At 31.7% G+C, this 15989-nt stretch overlaps 1 protein-coding gene across 1 annotated transcript in view; it reads left to right on the forward strand.

The window, feature by feature from the left end:
* The window catches only part of DYRK1A (dual specificity tyrosine phosphorylation regulated kinase 1A), a 288823-nt gene that overhangs the window by 101309 nt on the left and 171525 nt on the right, over positions 1-15989 (forward strand). The window contains exon 7 of the mRNA XM_074300646.1: positions 2412-2559. Coding sequence (XP_074156747.1) covers positions 2412-2559 — 148 coding nt within the window. The remainder of the gene's footprint in view (positions 1-2411; positions 2560-15989) is intronic.

Consider the following 15989-nt stretch of genomic DNA (forward strand, 5'->3'; position numbering starts at 1 on the left):
ATAGGATGGCGATATCCTTAAAAATTATAGGAAGAGGTATGGATGGGTGTGTTGAGGGAAGGAAGAAGGGAAAGATAATTCTACTTTAGACTTGCAGATTCAGATGCCTGGTTTAGTTTGAGACAACCAAAAGGTAAAGAGGCACTCACTAGAAGTCAGAAAAAAGATTCAGGGAGTGTGTGTATATCTGAGAATAATGTATATAAAATAATAATTCATGTACGTTGCTCAGTAAGAAACAGTGGAGAAAATTAGATAGCCAAGGACACAGCCTTGTGGTATTACCTATGGTTGTTGGGTATGACCTGGCTGAAATTCCAGCAAAAGAAACTGAGGAGTGGTTGTATAGGTAAGAGAAAAATCTGGGGAGAACAGTGTCATGGAAAACCAGAGAAGCTAGAACATTTAGAAGAAAAGAATAATGTCAAAGGCTGCAGAGAGGTTAACAAGAATAAAATTGAAGACATTACAACAGAGAAAAGACCAGTTTGGGTGGATTAAAGTGGGAATGTGAAGAAGATAATTTATATTAAGACAGGATAATAGCATGGGGCCATATCATCAAGTATTTTAAAGTTAAACAAGAGTTTATATTTGACCCTGAAGTCAATAGGGAGCCATTTGGAGTTTACTAAATAAGAGAATGACATTTAAGAAAACTCACTTTGACAAATATATGGACATATTGGAACGAAGGGACACTTGTGGTAGGGAAGTAATTGTCATTTAAAATAAAAGTATTGTGGTCCATTGTTCCTTCTGGGAAAATCTAATTGACATTCAGTGTTTAAAACTAGAGAAGGGGAATGAAAAAAAGTATCTTTCTATTAGTGTAAAGAAGAAAAAAAGTTATATATATACACACACACAAATAATATTTGTAGCCTTAGAACAAACTGAATTAAAAAAAAAAAATTCCAACTGCAAAATTCAGTGATTAGAACCTAAAGTGGACCTGATAAGGATATTGATTTAATTACAATTGAAGATAAACATTTATTTATTTTTTACATTTATTTAAACATTTATACCATTGTAATTTTCATTCATTGCATTAAAATGTATTTTTAGGATTTTAATTTTAATTTTTTTCTTCTAATCTTGACAGATGGAACATTTGCTTATTCAAGTAATGGAAAAATATTTCATATTAAATGACAAAACCCTTAATTATTTACAGCTTGGCTTTTTAATCAGTTTAACACATTAATTTCAAAGTTGTATTGCATGTATTTTTTTAAAAGTCTTTGAATGTCTGGAATTTAACTGGAGAAATGTTGGTTTACAGTGTATTTAGATGTACAACATTTTGAGCTTTTAGTTTGGTCACTGAATTTGAGTTAGTATGTAACTACCAGAGTTAATAGATTTATAGGGTTGGAAAGAACTTGAATTTGTTTAGGAAAATCTGGACTTGATTGAAAATTCCATGTATGTTATTCATAAGAAATGATCAATTTCATTTAAAGATCTCATTTGGGGTACCTATTATTATTTGAGGCAGCACATTATACTTTTTGATGGTTTTAATTGTTAGGAAACTTTTCCTTTCTATTAAATCTAAATCAGCTTCTTGGCAAGTCCTAATTTAGTACTCCCATTTTCATTCAAGGACATCAAATCTTATTCTTCTTTATGTGTGGAAAGTATTTCTGATTACTGAAGCATTTTCATTTTTATTAATTCAAATAATTGTACTAGATAAATTTCCCCCCTCACCTCTTTTTTATTTGTTCTGAATGAAAATAATTGCAGTGGGGCAAGGTGAGAATCAGTCTGGTACTTTGAATCAGAATTACTAATGATTTTAAAGATTCCAGATAGTTTTAAAGAGTAGTGGTTCTGGAGAACTCTAGATATTTAATAAAATAAATGCAGTTGTACTTATCTGAATTCTTTAATTGCCTTTTTTTTGTTTCAAAAAATGCTGAATTATCCATAAGTTAAAATGATTGATATTTTTAATAGTCTATCTAATGTAATCCCCTAAAAGGTCATGCGAAACAAAGGTCATGAAATGTTGAGGTAAAGTTAAAATCTCATTTCTTTAATTAAGAATGATTGAAAAAATGGGAAATTTGAAAAATGAATAGTGAATAATAGTAAAAACACTTTTAAAAGACAAAGATAACTTAGATGTAGCAGACAGATCTTAACTAGGAAAAAGGAAGGTACCCTCTGCAAGTACTACTCTGGTACAGTAACTAGCTTTTTGATCACTTAATTTCTGGGTTCTGTTTTTTCCATATTTATAAATGAGGAAGATAGACTATTGAGGCCTCTCATATCACTGATAATATATTTCTTTAATTATGGGATATGTTTTTGTGTGTATTTAATTAGAATTGTGGGACCTTTTTCATGAATAAAGTATAGATATAGCTACATAACATTTCTTTTTGCTTTTGTAGGTTGTAAAGGCATATGATCGTGTGGAGCAGGAGTGGGTTGCCATTAAAATTATTAAGAACAAGAAGGCTTTTTTAAATCAAGCCCAAATTGAAGTGCGACTTCTTGAGCTTATGAACAAACATGACACTGAAATGAAATATTACATAGGTAAATAAAACTTTGTTGTTTACTCTCCACCCCCCCCCCCCCTTCTAAATCTTTAAATCAAATCATTTGAAGGTGCTTGGTTAAAATTTCTAGCTAATATGGACAACTAGGTTGCATTTGGGGACTAATAAATTTGCATACATGAAACTCAGTTCTTCCCAGTGTGATCCATTTTTTAGAACATATTCCTATAAAAATTTTCAAGGTTTATATTCCAGGAGATGATCGATACGTAAAGCAATTCATATTTGAATATTGGATCTGTGATGTTATCAATTTGGATAATATCTGTGGTACATAGATCAAATCTTTAATGTACTTTGTTATCTGGTGTGTATCTTTCCATAAATCTTCTATGGGGAGATCTATCAAGTGTTCTTGAGCCATGAGTTAATAGTTGTATGGCTACTAATGTATTTATTTAGTTTGTCCATCCTTTCCCATTCTTTCTTTATATGACCAGTACACACCTGTTATGATCATACGTTTCTGGGCGGCATATTATTGTTGGTAAGATACTATAACTTCACATTCACCATATATATTGTTTTTGTATTATAATTGTGATAATTTTGAAGTTGTGGTATTCTCATGATTTTCAGCATCACTAGAAGTTTATTAGTATTTAAAAAGGTTCAGTAGACAGGACTTAGAGTTAGTAGGGAACAACTTGTAGTCAATTGAAAATGATACATACATAGTTTTTACTAACTTGTACTAATTTTCTCTTGTCTTGTACTAGTCCCATTTCATTAAAATAACAGTGTCACCCATGTAACTACATGTTGCAGTCTGGATTTTCAATATGGTTTGTTAAATAGGTCTTTTTAAAGTGTTTTTAGGAGGTCCTGTAGCAGGGTTTCCTAATCTGATCTAAGAACTTTGTTGTTAATGGGTTTTTTTGTTTTGTTTTGTTTTTTAACATTTTGGCAAATATTTTTCAATACAAATGGTCTTTTTTTTTTTTTTTAAATGCTGCCTTATTTCGTGCATTTAAAACACTATTCTATTCTATAGACTCCACCAGACTGCCAAGGGATCCATAACACAAAAAAAGGTTATGAACTCTTGCCCTATAGTATTCTCAGACTTGATGAAATCAACATGTCATCTGCAAACAGAAACATGTGGTGGATCATACTATATATTGCATGTATTTCAATTTTTACTCTGCAAGGTTTTCTTCATATCAGTCAAGGCCATTGGCAAACATCCTTGTTTGTTATTGGTAATCATATAGGTTGATCATTAAAGTGTTATTTCTGTTATCAAGGAATCTTGGGTACTCTTAACATATGCTTGGGGAAAACATTATTGGAGGATAACCTTTAAGATGATGCTTTTCCCTGCTTCTTTATATTTGATAAATACAGCCAAGAGGAGAAGGACTCAAGCATTTGTTAAGTATCTACTATGTGCCAGGCCTTGTGGTAATAAGCATATTATATATATCTCCTTTAATTCTATGGAATCTTGAAGTTTCTATGCATTTAACTCATTTTTGTGAGTGAAGTTGTATTTCATGGAAAATAAATGGTAAAAGTAGTTCAGCTTTCTTTTCTTCTTCAAGGATACATTTAGTGAATGTATAAATCATTCTAAGAAACTTAGGTAGATATAAAAGTGGGCTTATAGAGCAATAGATACAGTTTTCTTGATTGTCTCTTGGGGGAGTGATAATGTTATGTGATCTGCCCCTCATCCCACACCCACAATCATGTAAAGTCTTCTTTTCTTCAGCTATTTTGAAAACAGATTCCTTTAATACTTTAAAAATTATAATGCATGTAGAATAAGTTTGAATAATCTCCATCTTTTTCCATTTCTACTGTCCTTTGTGCTCCTTCATGTAGTAAGTACTTCAAAAAAATAAGGTATTAGTACTCCAGATGTGGTTTCACTTTCATTTATGATTAAAATAGATCAGAGAAGATATTTTAGCTGATCTGTATTAGTTTTCATCTATTTATTCCCTTTCCATTTGCATCTTGCCAAGCTTTCTACAGACTCATTTTTCTCTGCTTTTTTCTCTCCTCCCTTCCTTCCTTCTCTTTATTCCTCCCTTTTTCCTTTCCTCCTTCTTTTTTTCCTTCCTTCCTTTCTTTTTCTTCTCTGCCTCTCCTTCCCCTCAGCAAACAGAAAATGGAGAATTTATACAAATATTCCAGAAAAATATGCAAGCATTAAAAGAGTTGACATTAGGACCAAGAAAGATTAAACATTTTCTCTGCTCATCCTAAAACTCTTTTTTAAAAAGTCAAAACAAATTTCCATGTTAACTTTGTCCAGAAAATATTTTTCCTCCTCTCTCCCCCCCACCTCTGTCTCTGTCTCTCCCACACAGATGCGTGAGTGTACACACACACACACCACCACCACCACCACCACCACCACCACAAATTTGGTCATCCATTTTATGGGTACTGCCTTGGATTCTCATTGTTTGCCAAAACAAAAGGAGCCTTGATATTTTTGGTACAATCTTAGAGTCTATTTTTCCTTCACCTTCTACCCCTCCCTATTATGAATATAAATGTATAAATGTATTTTTTCTGTTTTCCTATTGAATAAAGTGTATTTTTGTAGTCAACTCTATGTAGCAGTTTTTTTTTACCACTACAGATGAGTGTGTGAAATATCAATTACTCTCTTCCATGTGCTCTTACTTTTTTGTACAGATTTCTACTTGTGTACTTTCCTTGTGAGGTCATTTTCCTTAACCTTCCTTTCTTTTCTTTCCTAGTGAATTCCTCTTCCCTTTTCTTTTCTAAAGATTATTAAGCCATAACAGAAACACTCTAAGATCTTTGGATTCTCTTTGTAAGTCCTGATGTAAACAGTTTATTGTTATTTGATCTTTTATCATGGGTTTATTCATGTTTACCTTTTGATATTTCTTATATTTCTCTCCATTCTTATGTTTGAACAAACAGAAATGTCTTCAAAGCTTGTTTACTTTTTGATAGAAATGCTTATAAATTTTCTTTCATTAAAAGTTCACTTTTCCCGTCTTTTAGTATTATATACACTTTAGCTGAGTAAGTTATTCTTGGCTTTAAATCCATATCCTTTGCTTTTTGGAATATTGTATTCCAAGTTTTTTACTTATTGATAGCTCCAAATCATGTGTGACTGTCACTTTATAGCCTTAGTAGTTCAGTTTTTTCTTTCTGACTACTAAATATGTTTTCTTTCAACTGGAAACTGAAGATTTTGGCTTTGATGTTCCTGAGAGTTCTCATTTTGGGGTTTATGTTAGGAGATGATTGGTGGATTCTACTTTCATTTAACCCTCTGATTATAAGAGCTCTAGGTAATTTTCCTCTTAATATTTTTTTGAAATATAATGTCTAGGACTCTTTTTTTGGTCAAGGTATTCATATTGTCTTAAATTCTTCTTGGTGAGTTTTCTAGGTCAGTTGTTTTTACTATGATATACTTTACATTTTTTATTTTGTTTTTCAGTCATTTGATATGTTTTAATTTTTTTATTGAAATTTTCAGGGACTTTGTTGCTTGGCTAGAGCTTTGGTTTTCATTTAATCTTATGCTAAGTTTATTTAATTCCCTTTCTGATTCTTATATGTCTCTTATAAAAACATTATCCTTTTCTAAACTCTTAATTGTTTTTTTTTTTAATTCTATACTTTTAGCATCCTCATTTATAGCACTTTACAGGCAAGTCTGTATTTTAAGTTAATGTTACCTCTAGTTGCTCTGTATTCTGCCTTGCATTCTCCATCAGTAAACATTGTCTTTTATATCTCTGATTATACTTTGGACTAGAAATGAAATAATCCTTACATTCTATTTAGGGAAACATTGTATACATATGTAAAAATATGCTAAACAAGAAAAAGGTAACTGGGAGGGTGACACTAGGGTGAGAGTGGGATCTGGAAAGATCTTATTTATAAATTGGTGCTTAAGCAGAGCTTTGAAGCCACCTAGGAATTCTAAGAGTAATGTGATGATGAAGAAGTAAATGCCAGACATAAGGACTCAACTTAAGCAAAGGTACAGATGGGAGATGGACTGTTAAGTATGAAGCCTGATTTGGCTACAGAGTATGTGAAGAGAAGCCCAGAAAAGTATGGAGACAATTTATGAAAGATTTTAAGTGTCAAACAGGATTTCTGTATTTGATTCCAGAGGTAATTACAAGCCATTGCAGTATTATATTGTACACTTTGTCCATATTATATCATATATTTTAAGAACCCTTGTTTTTAAAATATTACTATGGCAGCTATTTTTATTTTTATTTTTTTATTTTTATTTTATCCACACTTTATTTGATATTCATTTGGTTCAAAACTAATGATAAATATCTACAAAATGACCACCATAAAAATATTTGCTGTAACCAACATTGGTAAAGATTATGTGGTAAAGAAATTTTATCAAAAAACTTGGAAAGATCCTCCACAACTAACAGATACAGTATACAAGTATTAATTTGATAACTTTAGTGTAAATTTGGGGAAATATGAGAGTGGAAAGAAATACATGGGAAAACATAGTTTAGGAAGAAGATATGAGATTACTCATCTCAAAAATATAATATCAAATAAACACAATAAAGATGTACATGTGTGTATATATAAACTGAAAAGAAAAGCCTTCTTATTGTAAGAATAATCTCTTGAAGTTGGATCAGAATTAGGAGATTGGAATTAGTTTTTTAAAAGAAAAAAAAGGAAAACATGAAACTAACACAACTTAATCTTGAACTTCTTAAACAAATAGTTAAAAAAAAAAAAAGGGGAGAATTGACCAACAGAAATGATATTGACATTGAGTATAAGAATTTTATCCAGAAGTTTAACCAGTGTAAATTAATTGCTTCAGTTAAGTAGATGAAAGAAATTAGAAAGTAGCATTGTCTGCAAACATCTTATTTATTTGACAAAGAATAATTGGTAACTGACAGAAGCATCACTGACAGAATACAAACTCATTTGTAGTATCTTATAAGTTGAATGATAGATAGATAGTGAGTAATATTATCTTTAAAAAGCAGGGATGAAGTGAAGAATAAAAATCAGTATGTTAAAAAAGCTTAGTAAGATATCCAAATGCATAAGATCATTCCAGTCATGAAAATGGAAGGAAATACAAACAAAAGAAAATAGAAAAGATTTGCAAAAATCATCCAATAGCTTTTTTCCATTGAGGACATTCTTTACATTAAAGTCTCTCAGATTTACTTGTAGAGGAAGGTTGGAATGGCAAGTACAGAAATAAACTGATTGAACATGTTGTTTATGCTTAGAAGATCTATGCTGGAGGCAACATAATTATGAATATGTTTAGAGATGTATAAGGACAGGGAAATCCTAGAGGGGTGTGAAAAATATCTCACACTTTATTAATATTGAAAAAAGTGTCTGAATGAACATTAATAACTATGGATCTGCATATGAGCCATCTATACAGAAATTGAGGAAATCCATAACAATTTGTTTGTAAGGAGTAAGGTTTTCATAAGCATTATTCAGCAATGAACTACAACCATACTGTTTCACAAATAACAGAAAATATAAATTTCCCACTGTGCTTATTGTTGGTGACTAAATAGCATTTTATTTAATAAACAATAATTCTGCTTGATAGAATTCCCCCCCCTCCTCCCCGGCAATTGGGGTTAAGTGACTTGCCCAGGGTCACACATCTAGGCAGTTAAGTGTCTGAGACCAGATTTGAACTCAAGTTCTCCTTACTTCAGAACTGGTGCTCTAACTACTGCACCACTTAGTTTTCCCCCTTTCCCCCAACAGAATTTTTTTAAACAAGGTAATTACTAGTTGAATAATTTAAGACTCTTTGGAATTTATAAGAGAAATAGTAATGTTGAATGACATTTAAAGTCAAAGGTACAAATTTAGGGTTAGAGTCAGAGATGCACATCTGGGGTTGGAGTCCCAAAAGTCTTAGTCCTTTTAAAATCTCTGCTCACATACACATGTACACATTCACATATTATACCTATAGATTATATATACTTATATATGTGTGTATATTTTTATAGTTATTATATATATATATATATATATATATATATATATATATATATATATATATATATATATATATATTACTTGAGTCATGAAAGGATCTATATATATATTACTTGAGTCATGAAAGGATCTATATTCTTACCAGAAGTATTCACTCTTCTGATAGAGGAAATCTAGTGCAGCCACATTGAAGTAGAGTGGATAGTGATATCTTCTCTGGAGATGTTACTGTCCTTATTTCATTAAGTTTTAGAAAAATGCAGAACCTTTTACTGATAAGAGATCGTATTCACTCAAAAGATTTGGCCCAGCCAGACAGACAATTATTTCTTGTATTTCAACATATATTTCAGAGGATTTCTGTATAGAACTTATCCATCAATGTGTACTGTTTAGGATGGACAGTAAGCACATGGGCACAATAAGTTGGTCCTTGAGTGGAACTAAAAGAGTACAGGCTGAATTGCTTTTTGAGAAATTGGCAAAGCACTTTTTTTCCATTGAGGGCATTCTTTACATTACAGTCTTTCAGATATGCTTATAGAGGAAAGTTGGAATGGCAAGTACATAAATAGACTGATTGAACATGTGTATGCTTAGAAGATTTATGCTGAATTAATATGTTTAGAGATGTATAAGGATAGGGAAATCCTAGAGGGTGTGTTTTTTTTTTTTTTGTTTTGTTTTTTGCTCAGAAAAGAGAGGGTATTTTAAATTTAAGCAGCAGCACTCCCATAACGATCTACAGAGTTCCTAACAATTTGGGGGGGGGGAGATATCTTTCATCATCATCATTTATAAAAACCTTTAAACTGTCCATGTCCCTTCTGTCTCTTCTTTTTTTCTTCTATAAGTCCTAAAGTAATGTTCCAGAAAAGATACATTTGACCAGACCAGGTCTAGTTTTTTTCTTTCTTTTTAAAATTTTTTTAATAGTATTTTATTTTTCCCAATACATGCAAACATTTACCTTTGCAAAACTTGGGTTCCAATTTTTTCCTCTTTCTCTTTCTTCCTCTCCAAGACAGCAAGGAATTTCTTACAGGCTAAGCATATGCAGGTATACTAAACAAATTTCCATTTTCATCATGTTTCACAAGAAAAATCAAATCAAAAGGAAAAAAATACAAAAAAGATGAAACTGCTATGCTTTGATCCACATTTAGTCTCCTTACCTTTCTCTCTGGATGTATATGACACTTTCCATCACAAGTCTGTTGGAATTGCCTTGAATCACCTCATTGTTGAAAAGAGCCAAGTCCACTACAGTTGATCATCACATAATCTTGCTGTTACTGTGTACAGTGTTCTATTGATTCTGTCACTTCACTTAGCATCATTTCATGTAAATCTTTCTGGGTTTTTTGAAATCAGTCTCTTCATCATTTCTTATAGAACAATAATATTCCATTACATTCATAAACCATAACTTATTTAGCCATTTCCCTACTGATGGGCATCCACTCAAATTTCAATTTCTTGCCACTATTAAAAGGGATGCTACAAATAATTTTGTACATTTACGTCCTTATTCCTCTTTTATGATCTCCTTGAGATACAGGCCCACTGCTTAATCAAAGATGTGCTCACAGTTTGATAGCCTTCTGGGCATAGTTCCAAATTGCTCTCCAGTATAATTGGGTCATTTCACAACTCCACTAACAATACATTAATGTTCCACTTTTCCCACATCCTCTCCAACATTTATCATTATCTTTTCCTATCATTTTAGCCAATATGAGGTATGAAGTGGCACCTTAGAATTGTCTTAACAGTGCATTTCTGTGATCACTAGTGTTTTAGACATTTTTTCATATGACCATAAATGCCTTTAATTTCTTGATCTGAAAATTGTTCATATCCTTTGCAGTTTGATATTCTTGCTTTAAAAACAACAACAACAACAACAACATAAAAAACCACCTTCTCCCTTTATCCCACTTCTCTGTTCCTTTGTACAGAACAATTTCCATAGTGAAAATACACTCCTTTCATGGCTTTTGTCTTTGGAATGTCCTTCTAGTCCTATTTAATGTCTTTTTGATTAAACCTAAAAACTTTTTGGCCTCTGAAACTTTCTTACTCTCCTCCCCCAACCAAAAATGACTCTCCTTCCTCTAGTTTTCTCAAATAACTATGTTTTGTCTTGTGTGATGCTTATATATGTAGCCGGATCTCCCCTAGCCCTATTAAATGCATCCCCTCTCCTTTCTCTCCTGCCCCATTTACAAATGTCTTAGGTATTAATTAGTTTTTATCTTTGTTTCCCCAGAACTTGGAACAGTGCTTTGATTATCATAGAGCGTTAACAATAATTATATAGTGAAATGTAATGAAATATTAATTTGGGGGGCAGCTAGGTGGCTCAGTGGATAGAGCACCAGCCCTGAATTCAGGAGGACTCGAGTTCAAATCTGGTTTCAAACACTTAATACTTCCTAGCTGTGTGACCCTGGGCAAGTCACTTAACCCCAGCCTGGGGGGGGGGTGGGGAAGAAATGTTAATCTGTAAGTTTAAGGTGGTTTCTGATTTGAGATCAGCAAATTATTATTTCTAATAGCAATGGTTATATTTGTTTACATTTTTGAGTGATAAGAAAGAGATCTAAAAATTAGAAACTATCATTGTTTATTGAATATATCCAGTATTAGTATATAATAATCCATAGTATATGTTTGTTAAGTATCTTAATGTACTCAGACCTGATTAGATTTTTGGATTCCCAGTCCAATGCTTTTTTGTGTGTGTGTGTCCTCTTCCTGTTTAACACAATTTCCTTACCTTAAGAATCTAACTAATTGGGGATGGAGGTAAGGTAATGATAAGGTACTTGCATTTTACATTTCTTTTCCATCTCTGATGTTAAGTATTGCTCTTTCCTGGAGTGAGAAAACCATACTTATAAGCTTGTCTTGATAATCCTGTGCAAGATTTCCTACATAATAGTGGAAAAAATTGAATTCTTTAATAAGTTGGTAAATGCAATCAAAACCCCCCATAATCTTGACTATATATTATTTCTCATTGAATTTAAAAAAATCATCTATTCCATTGTGGTTCTACTTTCATATTTTGCCATCCTTACATAGCACAGTGACTAACTTGAGGTCATTATTATAGAGGTTTCTTTTAGCAGTACAAATTACAATTCATCCGATCTTGTCTATGTCTTTCCACAAATTTTCCCATAAAGGAAATCTAATGATTGATGACAGTTTTTCTGGTTTTTTTTTTTTTTTTTATATTAATTTCTATACCAGTTTATATTCAGACTGTCTTAGTTATCCCTCATCCTGCAACTAGTAACTGCATCCATCCCCCAATCTTTCTAGTTAAGTGCTAATGGATCCTGTATTTTATTTATTTTTAATTTGTTTTCAGTCAATGAAAATAATTTTTCTTGCTCCTACCTCCCTCCACATACGAAAAAATAATACCTTATCCAAGTATATGATGTGAGAAATGAGGTCCATACCTAATTTTTCTTCAACTGCTTTCCTGTTTGGGATTTATCAAACATTAGACTCTCTGTTTTCATCTATCTTTGTTTATTGTGTACCTAATATTTTCCAGTGAACAACCTTTATTTCTTAATCACTACCAAATTGTTTTAGTAAGTACTATTTTGAGATTTGGCATTCTAGATTTTCCTCCTTTCCACTTAAAAAAAAAATTCCCTCAAGATTTTTTACCTTTTTGGTGCTTCAAATAATTTTTTTTTCTACCTCTAAAAAGCAATCTTTTGGTATTTAAATTGGCACATAGTTGAATATGTAAATTTATTTCCCTGGTACTATAGTTTTTACTACATTGACATGGCATGTGCATGAATGATTAGTGTTTTTCCAAGTTATCTAAATTTATCTTTTTGTGATATAAAATTTTTTATAGTCATAATTTTATATTTTGTTCAGTTTTAAAAATAGAAAAAAACAATTTGTCTTTCTCTTCCTGGTGGCTTTTGATGGTAATCTTTAGACATTCTTATACGCTGTGGGTTTATTTTATACTAACATTTGGGTACAGTTGATTACTTCAGCTAATTTTTCTGTTGAATCTATGGTTGTCTTAAAATTTTGACATTTTTGCATTTTGCTTTATTCTATTTTTTGTTTATATTTAATTTCCTTGATATATATATTTTTTGCCTTAACACTATAATTAGTATTTGTAGTACTTTATTAAATAGTATTGGTACTAATGCACAAACATTACTCTTTCTTTACTTTTATCTTAGTGGAAAAGCTATTCTCCCCCCCCCCCCCCAATTACATATAATGCTGCCTGTTTCCTAGTATTTTTTAACTTGAAGGTATTTCTTCTTTTCTTCCTGTGTTTATAAGGATTTTAGCCCTAATTTTTATAAAAGTGCCATATATATTTAACACAAGTAAATTTTTCTTTTTATTCCCATTCAGTAATCTACAGGGTCTATTATATCTAATGTTTAAAAATTCTTTTCAGGTACTTTAAAATTATTCTTTCCCAAGTTTTATTGAAGGCTGAAAATTATTTATGCAATCTTACAGCAAAATATAACATCTTACTTTTTTCATCATGTGTATTATTGCTGTTACCTTGTCAGAGATAGTGATTGTACCCCTGCCTTTTAATCTTCATTTGCAGTTTAGTGTATTTTATGTTCTTCATTCATTTAGAACTCTTTGTGAATCTTTGTTTTTAAGTGCAATTTCTTGCAAATAACTTGTTATTGCAGTCTGAATGCATTCTAGCCTTCTCCATTTTTTGAATGAGTTCATCTTATTCATGTTCAGAGTTGTATTTATTAATTGTGTATGTCCTTCTGTCTTGCTATCTTGTACTTTTGTTTCCATCTTACTTATTGTAAAAATGAAGGTGGTGAAAGGAGTATATGCAGCATCAGTAATTGTAGATTAAATGCAGTTTGCTTCTATTCTCCTATCTTTCTCTTTTACTTGCCCAAATCCCATTCACAGGTTCTTAATCTTTTCTTTCAAAAATCACTTTTGTGTACTTAGTTTTGCATGTGTTAGAGTTGTAAGTAGACATTAGCTCTGATCTTTTTATTAGTAATTAATGGAAATCCTCTGTTTTTGAGATTAATTCTCCCTCTTTATGATTATATTTGATAAGTTATTATTGATTGTTGATCTGTATCTTTTGTCTTATTATATTCTAGATGCTTTGTTCTTTTTCTGTAGTGAATCTTGGGCAACCCTCACTATGGTTCCTTAGTAGTTGAATTCTTTCTGGTTGTTACAATAAATTTTTTTTGACTTATAAAATAGATTTTGAATGTAATGTCCCTAGTTTCTTTCAGGAGGTGGCCAATGGGTTCTTTCAATTGTTACATTGTACTACTATATAAGTGAATCTGGTTGGATTACAATTATTTTTTCTTTTAAATATTATTTCTGGCTCCTTTTTTTGGGGGAAGGCTCCTGCATTTTATATATTCCAGTATTTTCCGTGTGAGTTGTTTTTGCTGTAGCGTATCTAACATTTTATTTTTTTCAGTCTTAACTTTATTTACATATTTCTTATCTCATGGAGTTATTAACTTCTATTTGGCTTATTCTAATTTTAACTAAGTATGTAGTTTGAATAAAGTTTTGTACCTCTTGGGATAAGTTGTTAATTTTCTTTCCAATTCTTTTTTCCAAAGCTCATTTTTTTCCTCTCCCACTTTAATACTAGAGCTCTCATATCACTTATAAAATCATTTAAATCTTAAAAAACAAAACAACAACAACAAAAAAAAACCACCTCTCTTGCATCTCTCCCAGTAATTCTAATTTAATTTATGCTATGTGTTTTTTGAGATTTTAATTGTAGGTGTTCTGGGTCTGTGTCTTGAGCTCATGAGTGTCCCTATCATCACAATAATTCTTTGGTTAGGTAAGATTGCATTTTCAGCCTATTTCCTGATTGTACGTTTTGTTAGGGCCATGCTCTACATACTTCAGAAGGAAATGGCTAAGCCAAATCTATGTTCCTTTGGTTCATTCTATATTTTGTAATTCCAAGTTCTCAGGGACAGCTTAGTTCAAGCTAAGAACTTTGAAGTATTTTAATCTAGATATTAATCTGTGTGCTTCCTTCAGGTCTAAGCTCTGCAACTTAATGGCTTGTTTTGGATCTGAGCAGTACAACTTAATTCCTGTTTGGAGTTCTAGTAGACTGCTCTTCTACTCAGCCATTTTGAATGATCCTGTAAACTCTGACCCCTGAGTCAGGACCAAAAAATTTGCAAATGAGTGCCAGTGACCATTCCTTGTCTTTGACCACTATGGTGGGACATAGGTCTTCTCCTCTATTTGTGTAGGTTCTGTGACTCAGTATTGTTATTCATTGAACACTTAGTGATTTTATATATTATTATATAATGTCAGACTTGTATTGCACAGCCACTGGCAGGCCCCCATTCCTTCCTATGTCACTCCTTATACCTCGTCTCACTAGGCTGACCTAGTCTATAAAAGTGTTGTCGGTTCCCCCCTCCCCCTGGATTTCTCAGTCAGAAATCAGTGTGGCATGTTTTCTGAATCTTTTTGTCATAGTTATAAAAGATAATTTGGCTGTAGTTCTTCCTGCTATTCTGCCATCTCTGCTGAGAATGTCATTTAAGGTCTTTTCTTGCATATCATTTATAGTGAATAATAACAGCTTTAGTCTACTTAAATTCTTTGTTATGATATCTTTGTCATTTATCCTTTTTATATTTTTTGGAATCTGAAATTTTATGAATTGTGGCTACATTAAAAAGTTATTTTCCCAGCTACATGTAAAATAACATTTTTTGGGAATGTTATGTATGCACAGGTATTTTTTTTTAACATTTCCATATAAATCATAATGAGCGAAAAAAAAATCAGGAGAAAAAAATAAAACTAAGGGGAAAAAAAAAGTGAACATAGCATGTGTTGATTCCTATTCAGTCTCCATAGTTTTCTCTCTGAATGTAGGTGGTGTCTTCCATCCATAGTTTATTGGGATTGCCCTGGATCGCTGAACTACTGAGAAAAACCAAGTTTGTCATAGTTGATCATCTCTCAATCTTGCTGTTGCTATGTACAATGTTTTCTAGATTCTGCTTATTTCACTCAGTATCAGTTCATGTAAATCTTTCCAGGCCTTTGTAAAATCAGTTTATTCATCATTTTTTATAGAAAAATAATATCCCATTACTTTCATATACCATAACTTATTCAGCCGTTTTCCAACCAATGGGCATTTACTCCTTTTCCAATTCCTTCCCATCATTTAAAAAAAAAAAAAAAAAAAAAGCTGCTACAAACATTTTTTGCACACATGGGTTCTTTTTCTTGTTATGATTTCTTTGGAATATAGGCCCAGTAATGATACTTCTGGGTCAAAGAATATGCACAATTTGATAGCCTTTTGGGCATAGTTTGAAATTGTTTTTC

This window comes from Sminthopsis crassicaudata, chromosome 3, assembly GCF_048593235.1.
Source record: "Sminthopsis crassicaudata isolate SCR6 chromosome 3, ASM4859323v1, whole genome shotgun sequence".
Taxonomy (NCBI): domain Eukaryota; kingdom Metazoa; phylum Chordata; class Mammalia; order Dasyuromorphia; family Dasyuridae; genus Sminthopsis; species Sminthopsis crassicaudata.